Genomic DNA, 21,738 nt, shown 5'->3' with positions numbered 1-21,738 from the left:
TATTATAATCAAATATTAGCCGAAATATATAACAGGTCTTCCCACAACCCGATTAAGAGGAAACATTTAACATGTGCATATATCAAAAATAATCTCCCTCACTTGGGAGGTAGTAATGGGTGATCCTTGACTTGAGGACCAAGACTTCATAGGAACTTAGTGATTAGAGCATCTATCTATAAAATATCACTAGCCATCTCATATAAAAGGAAGTCATTTGTTCACTATTTCACTCTAAACACTCGACCTGGATCATGACTCATTATCAACTAAGACCTACCTATAACTATCACGAACAAGATAAAAACATATTTGACTTAAAAGAGAAGATGTATTTTAATTAAATTTATATTTTGGTCAAGGAGATAGACGGGGTTATTTATTTTTATTTTTTTGGTACAAAGTAAAAGAAGAGATTTTATATATTTAAAAATTATTTTGATCATCTCTGCTCATTTTCAAATCTCTCAAAATCTTCTTGAGGAACAAAAATTGGTTTTAGAGATATTTAACTCCCTCATTTTTTTTAAAACGGAACCAAACAAACATTATTTAAAATATTTTCTCCCTTCTCCTCCTCCTCCAAATTGCTTTAACCAATCGGAACTTAAATGGGTTGAACAATCCCAATCATCTATTTTGAGGCCAAAACAAAATAGACAAACCTAACAAAATGTTTCCATCCTAATATGCACTTCATAAATATACTTCAAAAAACACAATTATTATCTTTTGAAATACTTTCAAACATGTGAGATTTTTCAGAAAAGTCAGGGAGGAAGAATCTCTCAAAGAAAGAATGGTGGGATGTGTATCAAAGCCATCGAATATGTTTCAATTGACAAATATTGTGTAAAAACTTGAAAAATTAAGGAAAGAATGAGTTATTATTTTTACAACAACAGTGTTCCCGACTCAAATTTTCAAGGGAAAGATACATGTCAATCATTAAGAATACAACAGATGAGGAAGACTAGGAATCAACATTGCCTCTCATTCTTCCTTCCCCTTGCCTTTTCTTTCCGATGCTTTTGTTCCATCATATGCTGAGAGAAAAAAAGTGCTTTGATTTTTCTGAAAAAACCTGCAACCAGTTTTTTTTTATCAAACCAATAGCAAACAAATTCTAAAGAGAAACATATCAGTTAAATTACACTACACTGTTGAGCTGGACAAATAACAATGTATTGCAACCATAATTATAAGTGAATTTTTGTCTTATACCTCAGGTTTATATGGGAATGAGGGTATGATAATTTAGAGTTCAACCTAAAAGTAAATAAAGTCCGATAAAAAATTGTTTCAGAATTCAAATTTAAGTTCTCTTAAATTTTGCAGAAATTAAAATAAAAATAAAATATCATATATTTACAAAGATGAAAAACATATTTTCACAAAGATTAAAAGCAAAAAACAAAACAGTATTATTGAGTTAATTGGTTCTAGTCAACTTAGCAAATTAACTATCTTGAGTTTGTTGACTTGTTAGTTAATAACTAACTGCAACTAATTCAATTTTGCAGTAAGAAGGCATTGATTTGGCTATAAGTAGTTTGTTGAATAGCCTAGTAGAGCAAGTCATTGTTAAGCAATTCTTAGATTACTTGATAAATAGATGTCCTTCATTGCTGTATTGAGCCAAGGTGATTACTTGTTAGGGGGTTTACTCAAAAGAGAAGGTATTGACTTCAATGATGTTTTCTCTCTAGTGGTGAAGTACAGGTCTATAAGAACTCTTTTGGCAATGGTGGCTGAGTTGGACCTTGAATTGGAGCAAATGGACGTCCAAACTGCATTTTTGTATGAAAATTTTGAAGAAACCATATTGAGGAAAAAATGAACGGTTTCAGTTTGTTGTTACGCCATCCGCACCACAGTGTGCTCATTCTATTAGTTTACTCACGGCTGGGGGTTTTGGTAAATTTTCTACGGGGTTGTAACTGATTGGAGTGAACTTCAAAAAATATACAGTGCACTTGTATATACACTAATAAAAATAAAAAAACCTTTCCCCTTCAAATCTCATTTAATTTGTTTAAAGTAATAAAAAAATTGCAAAGTATTCTTTAAATTGTCTTTCATGAAAATAAATTCAATTAGAAAAAAATATGACAAAAATAAAGGGGGCATTGTTTCAAAAGAAAATTTAGAAAAAATCTATTTCTTTAATTCAAAAATTGTTTTTTTTAATTATTTGAATGGTGTTTGTTTCACATTTTTTAAAAATTATTTTGTTAAAAAAATTATTTTTTAACTAAGAATGAAAAACTAAAAATAATAAGTTCTCACAACCGCTTCAATTTAAAAGCACAAAACTTAATTCACTAATGAGAGTCCTTTATGAAAAATCCTAAACTGCCCTATATCAATTTTTAATGGATTTTCCCTTCTTCCTCTTTTCATGCTACTCTTGTCTAGATTTTTATCAAATACGTTTTCTTCTTCTTGTAGGATTTCTCCACATTATTTTTTTGTTGTTTCTATTTATTTTATTTGAATTATATTATCTTTTCTTATTCACATGTTGATACTAATTTATTTTTTGCTTTTGTGGAATTATTTATTGTTTTTTTATGAGTACTTAAGGTACATTAATCAATTTTGAATTATTACCATTGTCTTAATGACTATGGATAATCCAAGTATAACATCATGCTTATGGTAATTTTAGAAAAAAAAAAAGAGAAATTAATGTATTTAGAAAAGTCATATCTTTAATAATAATTTTTTAGTTTAAAAAATCTTTTTTTTATAAAATTATATATAAACAAATTAAAAAAAAGTCATTTTTACGATAATAAACAAATAAAAATATAAAAAAAAAATTAAACAAATCTCTAAAAAATAATCTCAAATAAACGCATCTAAAATCTTATTTGAGAAAAGATGTTATTGAAATAGAACGCTTAAATTTTAAATTTTATTATATTTAAGGCCATAAAATTTTATTTTTATTGTTTATATTCTAAACTAGAGAAAAGTATATAATTTGATTGATAAATAAAGATGGAACAAACCCAAAGGAAAATGTTTCCAAATAAAAATAAATAAATTCAGTTGAGATATAAAAAATCTGAGTACAAAGAGGGACAAAGTTAAAGTTTATATTCTCCCGAACAACCCCTTAATTTGAATACAATAGTTAAAAATATGAAGAGATGTTCTCCACTATCAACCCGTTCGAAAGTATACAACTTGAAACATTACCAAATTTTGCATGTACAAAACTATCCTTGTAGATAATATATGCGGTTTGAATATGAACATATTTATATAAGTATTAAATGCCTTGAAATTTTCAAAAGTAATATGTTTTACATATATTTTTTAATAAGTGTTATAAAGACACTTGTTAACATGACTCTTAAATATAGGATTTTTTGTTACCTAAGAAAAAGTGGAAAGTAACACTTTAAATATATGTTTGGTTTAAAAAATGATAAAAAAGAGGAAACAAAAATAATTAAACCATCATAAAATTTTATATTTATCTAAGACTCAATCCATATGATCCATTGAGCCCGTTAGTCGAATATAATGTCCATCTGCCGAACAATGATATAATTAAGTATAAACTAAAATATGTGTCAATTCTTTCTACAGTTTGAATAAGAGGAAACATTTAACATGTGCATTTAACTGAAATAACCTCCCTCACTTAGGAGGCAGTAATGGGTGATCCTTGCCATGAGTACCAAGGCTTCATAAGAACTTAGTGATTAGAGCATCTCTCTATAAAAAGTCACCAACCATCTCAACAAAAAGGAAATCATGTGTTCACTATTTCACTCTAAACATTCAATCGGGATCATAACTCGTTGTCAACGAGGCCTACCTATAAATTATCATGAACAAAATAAAGATATATTTGACTTAAAAGAGGAGAATGATTTTAATTAAATTTATGTTTTAATCAAAGAAATAGAAAAAGGTTATGTATTTTATTTTTTGGATACAAAGCGGTAGAATATAATTTATAAATTATTTTGATCTCCTCCCCTCATTCAAATCTCCCAAAATCTTCTTGAGGAACAAAAAAAGATTTTAGAGATATTTTACTCCCTCCTTTTTAAAAAACGGGACCAAACAAACATTATCTAAAATATTTTCTCTAACCAATTGGAAATGGGTTGAGCAATCTCAATCATCTTTTTTGAGGTCAAAACAAAATAGACAAACCTAACAAAACGTTTTCCATCCTAATATACACTTCATAAACATACTTAAAAAAAACACAATTATTATCTTTTTAAATACTTTCGAAGATATGAGGTTTTTTAGAAAAGTCATGGAGGAAGAAGCTCTCAACTATAATTCACTAGTTACTCAATTTTGCGCATCCCAGACCTGATCTGATGGTCGGGATGTGTATCTAAGCCATCGAATATGTTTCAATTGGTAAATATTGTGTAAAAACTTCAAAAATTAAAGAATGAATGAGTTATTATTTTTACAACAACAGCGTTCCCGACTCAAATTTTCAAGGGAAAGATAGATGTCAATCATTAAGAATACAACATATGAGGAAGACTAAGAATCAACATTGTCTCTCATTCATCTCTCCCCTTGCCTTTTCCTTCTGAGACTTTTGTCCCATCATATGCTGAAAGAAAAAAAGTGTTTTGATTTTTCTGCAAAAACCTGCAACCAATTTTTTTTTATCAAACCAATAGCAAACAAACTCTAAATAGAAACATAACAGTTAAATTACACCGTTGAGCTGGACAAATAAAATGTATCGCAACCATAATGGGTACAATTATAAGTGAATTTTTGTCTTAATCCTCAAGTTTACAGGGGAATGAGGGTATGATAAACTAGAGTTCGACCGAAAAGTAAATAAAGTCTAGTAAAAAATTGTTTCAGCCAAAATTCGAATCCAGGTTCTCTTAAATTTTGCTGAAATTAAAACAAAAACAAAATGTTGTATATTTACAAGGATGAAAAACAAATATTTTGCAGAGATTAAAAGCAAAAAACAGTATTGTTGAGTTAATTGGTTCTAGTCAACTTAGCAACTTAATTAACTTGAGCATGTTGACTTGTTAGTTAATAACTAACTGCAACTAAATCAGTTTTGGCAGTTAGAAGACATTGCTTAGGCTATAAGTAGTTTGTTGAATAGTCTAGTAGAGCAAGTCATTTTTAAGCAATTCTTAGCTATTTTACTCTTGTAATCTAGAGAGAAAATATATAACTTGTAACAAGAGAGATTCTACCTCAAAAGAAAAGAAGAAATCATCAATATATAACTTGTGTTCTTTTCTTACTGTTTTTCTGCACTTAATTGTTCATTCATTGCCTTCACGTTTTTCTTAGTTTAAGAGCTTAATTTGTTATTTTTAAAGTCAATTATTTGATTGTTAAGAAAGGTGAATAATCCTTTAATTTGGTGATGATTTCTGACCGTGGATCAATCCCAATCATGACAACAACAAAGTATGAGATTGAGAAATTCACTGGACAAAACGATTATGGATCATGGCGTTTAAAGCTCTTCTTGTTCATCAAGGCATATTTGAAGCCCTTGAAGGAGAGTCAAAGAAAGATAAGAAAGCACTTCTGGAAAAGGCCCATAGTGCAATTATCTTGTGCCTTGGTGATAAGGTCTTGAGGCAAGTCTCAAAGGAAAATACAGCATAAGGTATTTGGTTAAAGCTTGAGGGCTTGTACATGACCAAATCTTTGGTAAATCGTCTCTACCTAAAACAAGCTTTATATACCTTTAAAATGAAAAAAGATAAACCAATCTTGGAACAATTAGACATGTTTAATAAACTGATTCTTGACAAATATTGATGTAACCATTGATGATGAAGATCAGGCTTTATTATTGTCATGTTCTTTACCTAAAGCTTAGCATCATTTTAAAGAAATTCTATTGTATGGAAGAGAATCTTTGTGTTTAAGTGATGTGCAGGCTGCATTAAATTCAAAATAATTAAATGAAAGAGGGGAGTCAAAGTCTCAATTAAATGGGGAAGGACTGAATATAAAAGTCAAGTCTTCAAAGAAGCAGAAGAAGCATGATAAGAAAAATTATAAGTTTCAACACAAGGCTGATGGTGGTAATGTCTCAAACATTAGATGCTATCATTGCAGAAAAGAAGCACAAACAAGAAAGGTTTGTCCTGAAAGGTTGAAGAATGGAAATGGTAAAGAAAAGACTAAAGACTCAAGAGATGCTGCTGTGGCTCAAGATGGGTATGAATTCTGAGGCTTTGGTTATGTCAAATGGAAACTCAAAAACTGAATGGATAATCGATGCAGAATGTTCTTTCCACATGACCCCCAAGAGATCTTGGTTTGAAGCTTTTGCTGAACAAGGAAGGCTAGTTCTACTTGGAAACAACAAATCTTGCAAGGTCTCAGGAATTAGTACCATTAGATTCAAACTTCATGGAGGAAAAGAAAGATTGCTCACTGAAGTGAGATATGTACCCGATGTCAAGAGAAACCTCATTTCTCTTGGAGAATTGGATAAGAAAGGTTATGTCTTCCGAGGTGAAAAAGCTCAATTGAGTGCAATGAAAGGATCTGTGGTAATCATGACAGGAATTAAGAAAAATGGTTTGTACTCTTTGGAAGCTGACATTGTAATCAGGGCTACTGCAAATGCAACTGAAAAGGTGGTGTCCAAAACTAAATTATGGCATAGAAGGTTAGGCCATGTGAGTGAGAAGGGTCTGATTGAACTCGGTAAGCAAAATTTGATAGGTGCTGAAAAAGTTAAAAAGTTAAGTTTTTGTGAACATTGTGTGTATGGCAAATCTTGCAAACCAAGTTCCACACATGGCAGCAAAAACAAAAGGTACTCTTGATTATGTTCATGCTGACTTGTGGGGACATTTAAGGACTCCTTCTCATTCAGGCTCAAGGTACTTCATGACCATAGTGGATGATTACTCAAGGAAATTGTGGATTTACATTCAGAAATCCAAGGATGAAGCTTTTGGAAACTTCAAGGAATGAAAAACTCTCATTGAAACTCAAACAGAAAGAAAGATCAGAAGGTTTCGAACTGATAATGGACTAGAATTCTGTTATGAATTTTTCAGGAACAATGGCATTGCAAGGTACAAGACCACTACTGGTACTCCTCAACAAAATGGGATGGCTGAGAGATTCAACAGAACCATATTAGAAAGAGTGAGGTGCATGCTATTGAGTGTAGGTTTGCCAAGATTTTTTTGGCAGAGGCAGCAATGACAGCAGTCTACCTGATAAACAGATGTCCTTCAACAGCTCTTGACATGAAGACTCTTGTCATTGCTGTATTGAGTGAAGGTGATTACTTGTTAACTCGTGATAGGACAAGAAGGGATATCAGGTCTCCAGTGAGGTATGGATATGCTGACTTAATTGAATTATCTTTAGTTGTTGCTAGTGAAGTTTTGGAAGATGAGCCTAAAAGTTTCAAAGGTGCACTATCTAGCAAGGAAAAGGAAAATTGGATCATTGCCATGAATGAGGAGATGAAGTCTCTTCATGACAATCACACTTGATAAAAAAAGCCAGCAAGAGCTAAGATTGTTAGCTGCAAATGGATTTTTAAAAGAAAAGAAGGTATTCCAGGGGTTGTCAAGGGAAGGTTCAAGGCTAGATTGGTTGCTATGGGGTTCACTAAAAGAGAAGGTATTGACTTCAATGATGTTTTCTCTCTAGCACAGGTCTATAAGAAATCTTTTGGCAATGGTGGCTGAGTTGGACCTTGAATTGGAGCAAATGGATGTCAAAACTGCATTCTTGTATGGAAATCTTGAAGAAACCATCTTGATGAAACAGTCCGAAGGGTTTGAAGAGAAAGGAAACTAAGACTCGGTGTGCAAGCTCAATAAGTCTCTCTACAGTTTTAAAGCAATCTCCAAGACAATGGAATAAAAGGTTTGATGATTTCATAACTCAAATAAAGTTCAAAAGGAGTAAGTTTGACAACTGTGTTTACTTCAAGTTTCTTCCAACTAAAAGGTTTGTGATTTTGTTGTTATATGTTGATGACATCTTAATTGCAAGGCTGAGATTAAAGAAGTAAAGGATGAGCTGAATAAGGAATTTGAAATGAAGGATCTAGGGGCTGCTAGAAGAATCCTTGGCATAGAAATCAACAGAGATAGAAAGAAGAAACTGCTACACCTATCTCAAGAGGAGTATTTCAAGAAAATTCTTGACAAGTTTGGTATGTCAAATTGATAGAGCAGAGATAAGATTGAATTAGATGAAAAGAATTATTGTATTAATTGATAAGAAAACAGAAAATGATTCCAGAGCTAATGCTCCTCAGTTAGAGAAAACAATTCTCTTACTGCCCAACCTCTAAGGTGTAACTGAAAAATGAAATAAAAACCATCCAGCTATCTCTGGACACACTCCCCTTTATTAGTGGAATATTAATTCCTATTTATTAGTGGAATATTAACTCCCTATGCCAGCTAGGCAATCATTATTTTTCTGCATCCCCTTTCTTATTCTTTCTCACATATACTTGCCATTGCTTAGGCCCCACCTCATCTCTATTTACTAAGAGATCCCCCTCATCACTTGTGGGGCCCAGCCCATTCCTATCATCACCCCCACCTTCAACAGTAGCCTTGTCCTCAAGGCGCAAATCAGGGAATTGACTCTTCAGCAGCAGTTCCTCTTCCCAGGTAGCATCTCCGACATCCATGCCTTCCCATTGAATCAACCATTCTCGCTTATGCTGCCCACCATCAAACTTATCCCTCCATGACAAAACCTTAGCAGGAATAATATCCCCAGTGTCAGACTCCAAACTGCTAGGTAATTGAGTTGTAGCAGTATAATTGCCTACAGCTTTCTTCAATAGAGAAACATGAAAAGTAGGATGTATTTTAGATGTTGCTGGTAATTGTAGCTTGTAAGCAACCTGCCCTATCTTCTTAATGACTTGATAAGGACCAAAAAATCTGGGAGCCAATTTTTGATGAATTCTATGCACCACCGATTGCTGTCGATGGGGACGTAATTTGAGGAAAACCCAATCACCAATCTCAAATTGAACTGCCTTGCGTTTTTTATCAGCTTGGTATTTCATGTACTCTTGAGCTTTGAGTAAATTAGCTTTCAATTGACGCAAAGCTTCATCCCTGTCTCTTAACTCCTGGGCTACAGCTTCTACTCTGGTTTCTCCCTCCAAAAAATGCACCAATACTGGAGGTCTCCTGCCATACACCACCTCAAAAGGGGTAAACCCTGTGGAAACATGGAATGTGGTATTGTACCATAGTTCTGCCCAAGGAATCCAATGTGCCCATGACTTAGGTTGAACTGCAATAAAACAACGTAGATAGGCCTCTAAACAGCGATTAATCACTTCTGTTTGGCCATCAGTTTGGGGATGGTATGCCGAAGACATTTTAAGCACCGTACCTACTAGCTTGAACAACTCTTTCCAAAAAATACTCACAAACAAGGGATCACGATCACTAAGAATTGACTCCGGAATTCCATGCAGTCTAACCACCTCCTTCACAAAAATAGCAGCAATGGAGCGAGCAGTAAATGGATGTTTAAGAGGAATGAAATGACTATACTTGGAGAGACGATCCACCACCACCAAAATAGCTTCAAATCCATTACTTTTGGGCAAACAAGTAATGAAATCCATAGATATCTCACTCCACACCAAAACTGGAATAGGTAGCGGCTGTAGTAACCCACTAGGCGTAGTCGCGGCATATTTTTGACGTTGACAAGTGTCACAAGCTTTCACAAAATCTTGCACCCTTTTCATCATCCCTTGCCAATATAAAGTGCCTGCCATTCTCCTATAAGTGCGTAGGTAGCCGGAGTGACCCCCACTAGGGGAAGAATGAAAATCCTTAAGTAGATCTTCAATAAGTGGTGAGTTAGCCGGTATAACTAACCTATTTTTGTAGAATAAGATGCCACCTTTTAAGGAAAACCCAGGTTTGGCAGTAACATCCTTTTGAATAGCCTCCACAATGCTTTTAAGCCAGGGATCCTTCGATACCTCTTGTTGCAATTGGCTGCTCTGCTGCCAAATAGGATAGGATTTAAGAGCATGAATTTCAGCATCCTCATGTTGTCTAGATAAAGCATCAGCCACCTTATTTTCCACTCCCACCTTATACACCACCTCAAAGTCAAAACCCAACAACTTAGCCATCCATTCCTGTTGATTTACTGTGGTAATGCGTTGCTGTAACAAGTGTTTTAGGCTCTTTTGATCAGAATAAACCACAAACCGCCTTCCTAACAAATAATGTCTCCAATGTTGAATAGCTAACACCAAAGCCATTAACTCCTTATCATAGGCCGATTTAGATAGCCTAGATGATTCAAAAGCCTTGCTAAAATACGCAATGGGATGTTTAGATTGCAACAACACAGCACCAACCCCTTTTCCAGAGGCATCACATTCAATTTCAAAAGGGAATTTGAAATTAGGCATAGCTAAAACTGGGGCAGTTGTAACAGCTACTTTTAATTTCTCAAAAGCTTCGGCAGCCGCAACATTCCATCTAAAACCATCCTTCTTTGTCAACTCGGTCAAGGGTTTAGCAATATTCCCATAGTTAGCTATAAATTTTCTATAGTAACCTGTTAATCCCAAAAAACCCCTCACCCCCTTGACGTTCTTAGGGACTGGCCATTGTAACACACTGCTAACCTTGGCAGGATCCACAGCAACCCCTGCTTTGGAAATGACATGACCCAAGTATTCAACTTGGTGTTTACCAAAAGCACACTTCTTTCCGTTAGCCACAAACTGATGTTGTTTCAAAATGTTTAGAACCATCTCCAAGTGCTGCAAATGAGCAGTCCAACTATCGCTGTACACTAGTATGTCATCAAAAAAAACCAATACAAACTTCCTTAAAAAAGGCTTAAAAATATCATTCATCACTGATTGAAAGGTTGCAGGGGCATTGGTAAGGCCAAATGGCATCACCATAAACTCATAGTGACCCTCATGAGTACGAAATGCAGTTTTATGAATATCCTCTTCCTTCATACGAATTTGATGATAACCAGATTTAAGATCAATCTTAGAGAAATAACCCGAGCCATGTAACTCATCTAACAATTCATCTACCACAGGGATAGGATACTTATCTTGAATTGTAACCTTGTTAAGTGCACGGTAATCTACACACATGCGCCAAGATTGATCCTTCTTCTTGACCAAAATAACGGGGCTAGAGAAAGCACTAGTGCTGTTTCGAATCACCCCCTGCTGCATAAGGATCTGAATCTGTTTTTCAATTTCATCCTTGTGTAAATGAGGATATTTGTAAGGCCTCACACTTACCGGACCAGCACCCTGCAGAAGTTCAATGGAATGGCTAATGTTTCTTGTAGGAGGAAGACCCTGGATTTCTTTAAATACAATAGCAAACTGATCTAACAACTTTTGCAACTCCTTAGTCTGTTGATCTGAGACACGAGGCACTTGTGAACCTACCACCTCCATCAAGGTAGGCCATTCGCAGTCTGTTATCAGCCGGGAAGAAGTGATGATGCTTTGGAAAGTAGCCATCTTCTCATCTAAGGCTTGGCCAAGGAGTTTCACCATACTGCCCTTATGGTTGAACACCATAGACATTTCTTTCCAATCCATGGTCACCTTCCCCAAAGTTTCCAGCCAAACAACTCCCAAAATCAGATCCACACCCCCTAACTCCAACACATAAGCATCAAAACAAATCTGCACCGTTCCCACATCCATCTGAATTCCCTTACACCTACCCATAGTTAGGACACGATGACCATCTCCTAACTTGACGCCCAAGGGAGTAGAAGGTACCATAGGCAGCCCTAGAGCTTCAACCACCTTAGGAGATATGAAATTATGCGTGGCTCCACTGTCAATAAGAACCAAAATAGGCGCACCTTGCAAACAGCCCTCTATTTTCATTGTTCGAACCTGGTTTGGAGTGGTGGATACACCGAAAACTCCCATCCCTTTACATTCTAACTCCTCTTGTGCAATCTCTTCTTCCGACTTGGCCTCCAGCACCACAATCTCTCCTTCATCGTTGACCACTTCATCGTCCCCCAAGATAATCAATCGTAACTGCTTCGTTGCGCATTGATGGAGGGGATCCCATCGTTCATTGCAACGAAAACAGAGTCCCTTCGCGCGACGCTCATTAACCTCTGCGCTTGGTAAATGGCGAACGCCGCGTGAGTGACGGCGTGAAACGTCACTAGAGTTAAGACGTGAAGGAGGAGTAGAATTGGGAGGAGGACCCAGCCCGGTACGCATTTTACCCACATTGTTACTAGTCTGGTTAGGGTTTGCAAATCTGTTCCCTTCCCCTTCGCGATTGGCCCAATTAGGTTTTTGAAATCGGGCCCAAGAACCTTGACCCGGTTTGTAGCCAATTGCATCGCTAAGTAACGATTACGAGGCCTGAAGGTACGCACACGAGAACGAATGTCATGACGTAAACCACCAATGAAATAACCAAGAAACTGTTGTTCTGGTAAACGGCCACACTGTGAAGAATACAATTCGAATTCAGCAATGTAATCCTCAACAGATCCAGATTGTTTTAATTCCTTTAATTCTTCAAAGGGGTTCTCCAAACGACCACCACCAAAACGAACGATCAACGCCTCCGTCAAACTCTCCCAAGACAGATCCTCCGTAGAATCGTGCCATAAATTGAACCAATGAATCGTAGGACCTTCCATACTGAGCTTCGTCAATTGAATTCTCACGTCTGCCGAAATGCGTTGTACGTCGAAATACGTTTCTGCTCGAGTGATCCAAGCCACTGGATCATCACCGGTAAACGCCGGCAATTCCACCTTCTTCGCAGCTAAACGGAACTCATCTAACGGCGAGGGAACCGCTGTAATATTGTCTTGAACCGCCGTCAAAGCCCTCTGAATTTCAGAACCAATGAAGTCACGTAAAGACTCAATGTTGTCCTCCACACGTCCCAAACGCTCCTCCACTCCGGTGATTCTTGCGTCCATTCTGGTTTGCATGAACGTAGCAGGTCGGACCAATTGATAGAGCAGAGATAAGATTGAATTAGATGAAAAGAATTATTGTATTAATTGATAAGAAAACAGAAAATGATTCCAGAGCTAATGCTCCTCAGTTAGAGAAAACAATTCTCTTACTGCCCAACCTCTAAGGTGTAACTGAAAAATGAAATAAAAACCATCCAGCTATCTCTGGACACACTCCCCTTTATTAGTGGAATATTAATTCCTATTTATTAGTGGAATATTAACTCCCTATGCCAGCTAGGCAATCATTATTTTTCTGCATCCCCTTTCTTATTCTTTCTCACATATACTTGCCATTGCTTAGGCCCCACCTCATCTCTATTTACTAAGAGATCCCCCTCATCACTTGTGGGGCCCAGCCCATTCCTATCACAAATGCTAAACCTGTTGCAACACCTCTATCACAACAATTCATGTTAAATACAACTCAATCACCAAAGTCAGATGAAGACTTGAATTACATGAAGACCATTTCATATGCTAATGTAGTTGGTTCACTCATGTATGCTTTGGTGTGTACTCAGCCTGATATTTCTTGTGTTGTAAGCATAATAAGTAGATTCATGGAAAATCCTGGCAGAGCTCATTGGCAGGCTTTGAAATGGATCCTTAGATACATTAAATGATCTCTAGGGAGAATTTTGGTCTATGGTGGAACTAGGGACAAAAACAGAACAGTGGAGATTGAAGGGTTTGTTGACTCTGATTATGCTGGCTGTCTTGATACAAGGAAGTCACTCACTAATTATATCTTCTCTGTTTTTGGGACATCAATCATTTGGAAGGCTAGTCTGGAAAAGGTGGTAGCTCTGTCCATAACTGAGGCTGAGTATATAGCTTTGACGGAAGCTGTTAAGGAGGCTCTTTGGCTTGAAGGAATTGCAAAGGAACTTAAGCTGTAGAATAAGGTTATCACTGTCCATTGTGATAATCAAAGTGCCATTCACCTTTTAAGGAATCAAGTCTATCATGAGAGAACCAAGCATGTTGATATCAAGTTGTATTTTGTTAGAGAAGTGTTAGCTCAAGGGGCTGTGTTAGTAGAGAAGGTTTCTACAGATCAAAATCCTGCTGATATGACAACAAAGGTTTTGCCAAGTAGTAAGTACTTTCACTGCTTGGACTTGATTCAACTTCAAGGTGATTAAGCCCTTTAGGGATGCAGCCACTGATCTAGGAAGAAGCTAAGTTACTATACCAAGGTGGAAAATTGTTGAGTTAATTGGTTCTAGCCAACTTAGCAAATTAACAAACTTGAGTATGATGACTTGTTAGTTAATAACTAACTGCAACTAATTCAGTTTTGGCAGTTAGAAGACATCGCTTAGGCTATAAGTAGTTTCTTGAATAGCCTAGTAGAGCAAATCATTGTTAAACAATTCTTAGATCATTTTACTCTTCTTGTAATCTAGAGAGAAAGTTGAAACTTGTATCAAGAGAGATTGTACCTCAAAAGAAAAGAAGAAATCATCAACAATAGTGGCTGCCATGGATGTAGATTAAAGCACATTGCATTAATTCGAACCATGTAAAATTTCTTGTGTTCTTTTCTTACTGTTTTTCTCATAAATTCTGCACTTAATTGTTCATTCATATTCCTGTATTTTCTTGGTTTAAGAGCTTAATTTTTGTTATCTTTAAAATCAATTTTTTGATTGTTAAGAAAGATGAATAATCCTTTAATTTTGTGGTGATTTCTGAGGATGATCCCATTCCCAACAAGTATATTTGTAGGGATAAATAAAAAATATATTGAAACCAAAAAGTTATGATATTTTGGTAAGGATTTGACACAATAAAAGTCAAGTAATGAGATGGGTTTAAGCTCTTACTTGAGAAAGTCAAGTAATTTCTGCTGCAATCGATTTAATGTTTCCTCTTCAATGTTCACATACGCCAAAAGCTCGGGTAACTTAACTGCAAGCACAAGAAAAAATCTGACTGATTTGCGACACATTTATGAAACTGTTAACAGGTATGTGCATCACAGGTAATGTACAAATGCTACACACGTCATGGCAATATATCAATGCCTCCAACAATATTCCATTGTTGCAATGGCTGGAAATACAAATATCACAGCAAAGAATCATTAAAAACTCTTGCAACTAGCCAAGAATCACAGAAGATAAGAGACGTCAAATTTTCACGGGCACGTTAATATTCTGGTAACTTTTTTTTTACGCAAATATTGCAGAAACTTAACAAAGCAATCACCAGACATATTATGATTATTTAGCCCTAAGTAAAAACATAAACTCCCTATTTTGCAACTAGCCATGATCCCATGAAAATTTAAAAGTTGAGGTGTCAAAATTGAATATTTCCATCAAATAAAGCCGATAAAGCATTATTTTGAGATTAAATCTGTTAAAAATATATTTACGATTTTTGTATTTATTACATATCACATCATATCATGTAAATACATATAGTATCTCCCATATTTATTTTTGTATTTATTGCCTTAAGTCTATATAAAACCAACTCCGTTGTGTAGTTCAAACACACAGTTTCACCATATGTCTCTCTCATTTTCTCTCATTCAACAAAATCAAAAGAATCCACAAAAGAAACAAGGATGACAAAATATGTCCCAAGACAAAATAAAAGCACATGTGCCCACAGAGTATCCTCCTTTCAAGCAAACACTTAAGTAGCAATGAGTAATGAACATACCAAAGAGGCGAAGTAAATGTTCAGCCCCGTATATGGTTGATGGAGAAATATTGTCCACAACTGCTTCACTACATTGTTTGCGTTCCTTTTTATATAAGAGCATCATAGGCAATGCTTTATCAAAATAACACCTTATTCCTTTCAAAACTTCTCCTGTTGAATCAGCCCCCCTGTATTATGGAAACATAACGTGCATGCTATCATCATTAGTCTCAACTAGATGCATGGGATGAACAGATAACAAAAATGGAGAGCCATAGTAGAACAGGAGGAAGCATATGAATTTTAAATCATCAATAATCTCTTACGTGCTGTCTTTCTTTGACTTGTAGTCAAGGTACTTTGTCAGAATTTCATCAACAGTTGGTGAACGAGGAAGTTTAACAAGCTGCAGGGAGAAATAAAAATAAATAAATAAATAAATAAACATGTGATGGGCTGGTTAATGCCCGAAAATAGGTTATCATTTTTTAAAGTGGTAATCAAATAAATAAAAAATTAAACAACCGTGCATTGTATCAGAACTAAAACAATGCCATCGAAAATATTTGTAAGCCAAAAGGATAGGCAAAAATAGTCAGATATTTGAGAGGCAGCAATGACACATTATAATAGAACCAAATAATTTGTGCACGCGCAATAATTCGCTTCAATTTATACTTTCATTTAAATAAATGACAGCACAAGCTACAAGAACTGAGCATTGTGCATTTTGGTCCAGGAAGCCTAAACATATGAAAGCAATTCTGGGAAGACATTCACAAGAGAAGAACCAGGGCAGGTGTCTGTAAGATCATTGTCATATAATTCAGCTATTATAAAATTATGATATAATAATATTATCATAATATTATCATTAAGTTACCAGGTGGCTAATATAATATAATCCAGTCAGATGACTTAAAATTGCTCAGTGGCGTATAAAATTGTATTGGCACAAAAGTATCCAATAATTTCAAGTAGAAAAGAAACAATTTAACTCACGGTCATCTCTATCAGGTAAAGTAACCTTTAATGAAACATACTTTGAAATCTAACTCCACAAAGTGTATTTTAAACATCTTCAAGAAGATAATAACTGGAAATAGTGAATTTAATCGTTTTCATTTACCTTATCTTGCTGATTAATAAAGTCCCAGTCATCAACAAGTTGTTTCTTTAACGGTGCAGGAATTTGAATCTTAACATGCTTTTCAACAGTCCCACTGCCCTTCTAATAATTAGAAAATCACATTTAGTAGAACACTTGCAATTAAAAGGAACATGGCAGCAAAAGGATCAATTCCAATCAAATATTGAAAAGGTAAGTATTTGGCTATTTGCATTTTTAAGGAAACAAAGAAGAAAGTTCGAATTCCTAAGTTCTTCATACTATTAGCCTTCCTCATTTAAAACATCTGATGTTTATTACGATATTTTGTCTCTATAATATGAAATGTGAAATGAAAATAGGTAACAATTAATTTATAATATGAAGAAAATATAATGCAAATGGTAAACCTTCCAGGATTTTAGAACAATAGAACATGCAGGCGACACAATTAAACCAAAATATAAACCATACCTCAACTCCTGAATCAATCTTTCGCTTTTTTCCTTTTGACACTGCACAGAGTTTGACATATTAAACTGATTAGTGAAGGCAAGCTGACATAAAAACATAAGTTTTCACTTCAACAAATCAATGACAACATTGCATTCAAACAGGAGAATTGTGAGGTCCAACGTATTTATTAATAATTACTGTGCTTAAATGGAGGAGTTATGGAAAATGATTACCAGATGTTGCTAATTGTGTTGGGATTTATTACCCAAAAGAATATTGCTCTAGCTTGTGCCAGGCATAAATATAGATGAAATGGCCCAAGGCTTAAACATAAGTTTCAAAAACCAAATTTTAAGAAACTAAATATAAAGTTTATACTTTTAGAAAGCCAGATTAATTAAATTAAATTTATTTCAGAAGGGACTTTTATATTGGAAATTGAAGAAAATTATTATAATTTAATATTATATTCAATAAATCAAAATGCCTGATTATATACAGGTTAGCTGGAATGGATTTTTTTTCATCCTGGCCAAGCCTAAATTACATTTAGGCTCAAGCTCAATAATGGCCTCCATTGGAAGGTGCTAGTGTTTATCACATAAAATTAGTCATAGTCTTGATACAAAAAGCTTACTACAGAGGGATATATTGTTATTGTAAGATTCAAATAGCTAAAAAAATTAGGCGATTAGGATGTGCAGCTCTGGCTTCAATTGACAAACCAGATACATTTTAAGTATTGTTGCTATTGACAAAAACTCAAGCCCACTTTGAAAATAGATAAGCACTGAAAAGAGTTTATAAAGGTCATCTTTCACCTTAAAAGTTGTTATGAGTCGATTATAATATTTAGCATAACAATAATCAGGTAAGCAGCAAAGTGGGTAATTTTTCAGTGGGATGTTAAATCCAAAAAAATAGAAGGAAATAGTCAAATCATATTATATAAATGAAATTTTGCAATACAAATTTGGTCTTATTGAGCATGAAGAAAATAGTCAAATTATATTATATACATGCACAAAAAAGGAAACTGGAAAGAAGTTTGATGAATACCATTATTCTTGACGTCTTCTTTATCAACTTTGGCATCTACAGAATCCAAAGAAAATCTAAAATTATCAAGCAAATAAAATGAAGCATTCTAAGTATAATCTTTCCAAGTCCAACAGTATAAGAAACAGAGCAGAAGCAGAATCAGGACTTGGTGCTTGTTCAATTGTACCTACATATTGTAAAGTATTTAAAAGAAGGTAAAATTGATATAAACATAGCACCTTGCTGTAGGTCACATAATTTATAAAAAATTTAAAAGCACTGTAGGTCCAGGATTAATTTTTGGCAAGAGAAATGATCACATTATTTTTTCCCATAAGCAGCTAAAAGCAAAACTAACATACTATCTAAACATGCTAAATTGTTTATACATACATACATATATACACACACACACACACACGCTAGAACATTGCATCCAACAACTGACAAGATATATTCATCTCATACTTCTTTTTCTTTGAACAGTAAGGTATAATTTAACAGATAAAAACAACCATGTTCAAAAAGAGATTGACCAAAATTTTCAGAGGGGGGTTGACAGAGGCCCTTTTGAGATGAACGCCTCATTCCATCACTTGCAAAAAAACATTAAGTAGGATTGAACTAATGGAAAAGGTCCCACTTCCAGATAAAAAAAATGCTAAGGCGAGGTTCAATAAAACCAAAATGGAAAGTAAATGCCTTAAAGTGTCCGTGTCCGCAACTTATAATCTTATATACACATCAGATATAAGCAAAGAGCACTTAGTAAAGATTGATAATTGAATGCACACCCTAATTATGCTAGAGAGAGGAATTAACAGATAATCTTTTTTACATTTTCAATCACATACTAGAGGACTTTGAAATGCCTTAGCAAAATAGAAGTTAATCGTGCAAAAGTTTCAATAAACTGTCATAATACCATATATCTCCATTTGAAAGAGAGCATCTCTCACCTGTAGAACTTTTGGCCTTTGCTTGATTTGAACGTCCAGATTTAACATTCTTGTCTGCACCTTGCTTTTTGTCTACAGACCGCTGTTTCACGACATTCTCTTCAGTAAGCTTCATTAAACGGCTCTCACCTACCCATTCGTCCCAACTGTTGGCAATATATCAAACCAATGATAATAATTCTGTTTAACCTTTTACATGTAATTGAAGCAAAGCACTCATGGGAAAATAAGCCACAATGAAGGCAATTCTCTCTAAAAAGCTATAGATCAATCATTACAAAGGCCGTGTAAACAAATTGTTAAAAATTTCCAGCAAGAACCTTGCATACCACTTTCATTGGCATTTAACATGAGAAGACTTTGGAAATTAGTCAAACATTAACTCTGTTTCTTACTTATTAGCAATGCTTATACCAACTGAGTCATGTACACAACAACTACAGTATTTTCATAAAATTGTAAACTGAAAGTGTGGAGCATCATTACAACTATGCCATTTGTACCTTTATTACTTGAAAATAATAGAAAAGACAAGAAACTCACTTTTTATTCCAGCCCTGCAAAATAAAAAGTAAACCAACCAAAAGTCAATACTATATCCTATAATCACTTTAAGATAATAACTTATCAAGTGAATTGCTTTATTGAATCTAACAAGATAGATATTACTTTGAAAAGTTAATTTAAATTGAGGTAACTGGTATAAATGACTTAATGATCGGATTAGAGTTCGCAAACTTAAGTTTGAAACAACTTATTTTGCAAACCAAGGCCCTGTTTACTTTGAGAAAACATTTTCTATTTTCATTTTCTTATATTTGTGTTAAACTTACTTGCTAACAAGGAGGTAAGAGACTCTTTTAAAGTGAACAATTGTCTACATTATTTAAAACAATGAAAATGTCAAAAACATTTTCATTAATTCCAGGAATGCATATTCATTAACTAGCATTTCATCTTCTCTCTATAATAATGGTTCACTTCAAGAGTCACTCATCAAAGTAAAATGAAAGCACAATGTTTTCACAAAGTAAACGAGTCATAAGTTTGCAAAAACGACCCTCCTCTTGCTTCCATTTTAAAATTGGTTTGAAGGCAAAAATTGTATTCAAATGTTCCCAGCTGAAAACCAAACAAGAACTTTAATTCCATGAAACAAGATATATGGTGAAGGAAATATCACGGTTAAATTAAACTTACGAGGTAGTGAACAAAGTATCTCCATTCATTCTTTCTTATCTCAGCCTTTTGCACCTGATGATTAAATCATACAGAAACCTAGATGTTAGATCACAATCACAGGGTAAAAAAAGGATATACACTTCTTCTCTGTAGTTTTTAATTTAATAAAAAGCTTTTTATTATATTTACATACATAGAATAAAACTTTAACCACAAGAACCTTAAAACACTCAAATCAAACATTTTACAATGATCCACACTTCTTTAGTAGTAGGACAACTAAATATACAAATTCCAGGAACAAACATTCAATCAATCAATCACACATTAGAAAAAATAATGACAAAATAATAAATCAGACACGATAAATTTGCCAAAAATTTACATAATAGATTAAATTAAACAAGAGAAATAGGGAAAATATTAAGAAACCACGTATGTGAGTCACAATTCAGTCAAAGCAAGTAGAATTGACAATTCGACCAAACAAATTACAAATGCAAACACAGAAAAAATGAACCAAATCCCTAACACAGAAAAAGCCTAGTGTACAAAACGGTTACTGAACAGTTATAACTGCGAAAAAAGTACAATTTCTTTACAAACACGGAATTTGTAAATTCCAAACAGTGAGAGAAAATTAGAAAGGAAAAAAACATTCAAAAGGTAATTGGAGTACAAAATAATTAGAAGCAGAGAGTGAGAAGAAATGCCTTTGCTTCGTAGATGCGAGGACCATGATATGCGAGGACTTTTTCGCCCTCAGAGTAGGTGCTGGTATCAGAAGGAGGAACGTCGCCGGGAGAAGCGTCACCGGAGTTGGCGGAATCATCTTTGGAGGAGTTTCCCATGGTGGAGTTGGAGTGAAAGATAGGAAAATGTAAGTAGGCGGGAAGCGGAAAACAACACTGTTCGAGAAAACCAGAGATTATTCGGACTGAGATTCAATATTCAATTTTTCATAAGCTTGTTTTGGGGGATTTTTTTTTCTTTTTTTTTCTGGGGTTTTGTTTTTCACACAAATGTTTTTTCTTTTCCACATAAATGTCTTCTAAATAGTATTTGGGTTATTTTTAAGTAATTTATATACACGTTGGTGTAAAAATTTATTACCATTAAATTATTAGAATATTTTACTTTTATTAAAACTGTTTATAAAATATTATTCATAAAGTTATGATTTTTTTACAGTTTAAATTTTTTTACAATGTAAAAATATAACAATTAAACTTTTATTTTTAAATTCAAATGTACTTATTAATATAAATTTATTTTATATATTGTCGTAAAATTTTATTATTTTTTGCTACATCGTCTCATTTT

The 21,738-nt window shown here is 34.3% G+C and overlaps 1 protein-coding gene across 1 annotated transcript; it reads right to left on the bottom strand.

The window, feature by feature from the left end:
* Positions 1-4,387: 4,387 nt before the first annotated feature.
* On the bottom strand, positions 4,388-21,411 carry LOC101490333 (protein MRG1). Its single transcript, XM_004509043.4, has 11 exons — positions 21,129-21,411; positions 20,434-20,487; positions 19,777-19,790; positions 19,234-19,379; positions 18,293-18,328; positions 17,252-17,292; positions 16,799-16,900; positions 15,996-16,075; positions 15,688-15,857; positions 14,841-14,925; positions 4,388-4,641 (listed from the first exon to the last, which is right to left on the bottom strand). Exons 1-11 carry the CDS (start codon positions 21,264-21,266, stop codon positions 4,551-4,553), a joined length of 957 nt encoding a protein of 318 aa, XP_004509100.1. The 5' UTR covers positions 21,267-21,411; the 3' UTR covers positions 4,388-4,550.
* Between the last annotated feature and the right edge of the window lie 327 nt (positions 21,412-21,738).

This window comes from Cicer arietinum, chromosome 7, assembly GCF_000331145.2.
Source record: "Cicer arietinum cultivar CDC Frontier isolate Library 1 chromosome 7, Cicar.CDCFrontier_v2.0, whole genome shotgun sequence".
In the NCBI taxonomy this organism is placed as follows: domain Eukaryota; kingdom Viridiplantae; phylum Streptophyta; class Magnoliopsida; order Fabales; family Fabaceae; genus Cicer; species Cicer arietinum.
The sequence above is the reverse complement of the archived record's forward strand: the minus strand, read 5'-3'. Positions and strand labels throughout refer to the sequence as shown.

Bases quoted from the DNA above. Each gene is read 5' to 3' on its own strand.
- LOC101490333 (XM_004509043.4), bottom strand. From the start codon at position 21,266: ATGGGAAACTCCTCCAAAGATGATTCCGCCAACTCCGGTGACGCTTCT. The intron at 20,488-21,128 runs GCATTTCTTCTC...TTTAATCATCAG, and splicing joins CTCGCATCTACGAAGCAAAG to GTGCAAAAGGCTGAGATAAG. The intron at 15,858-15,995 runs GTAAGAGATTAT...TCCATAATACAG, and splicing joins AAGTCAAAGAAAGACAGCAC to GGGGGCTGATTCAACAGGAG.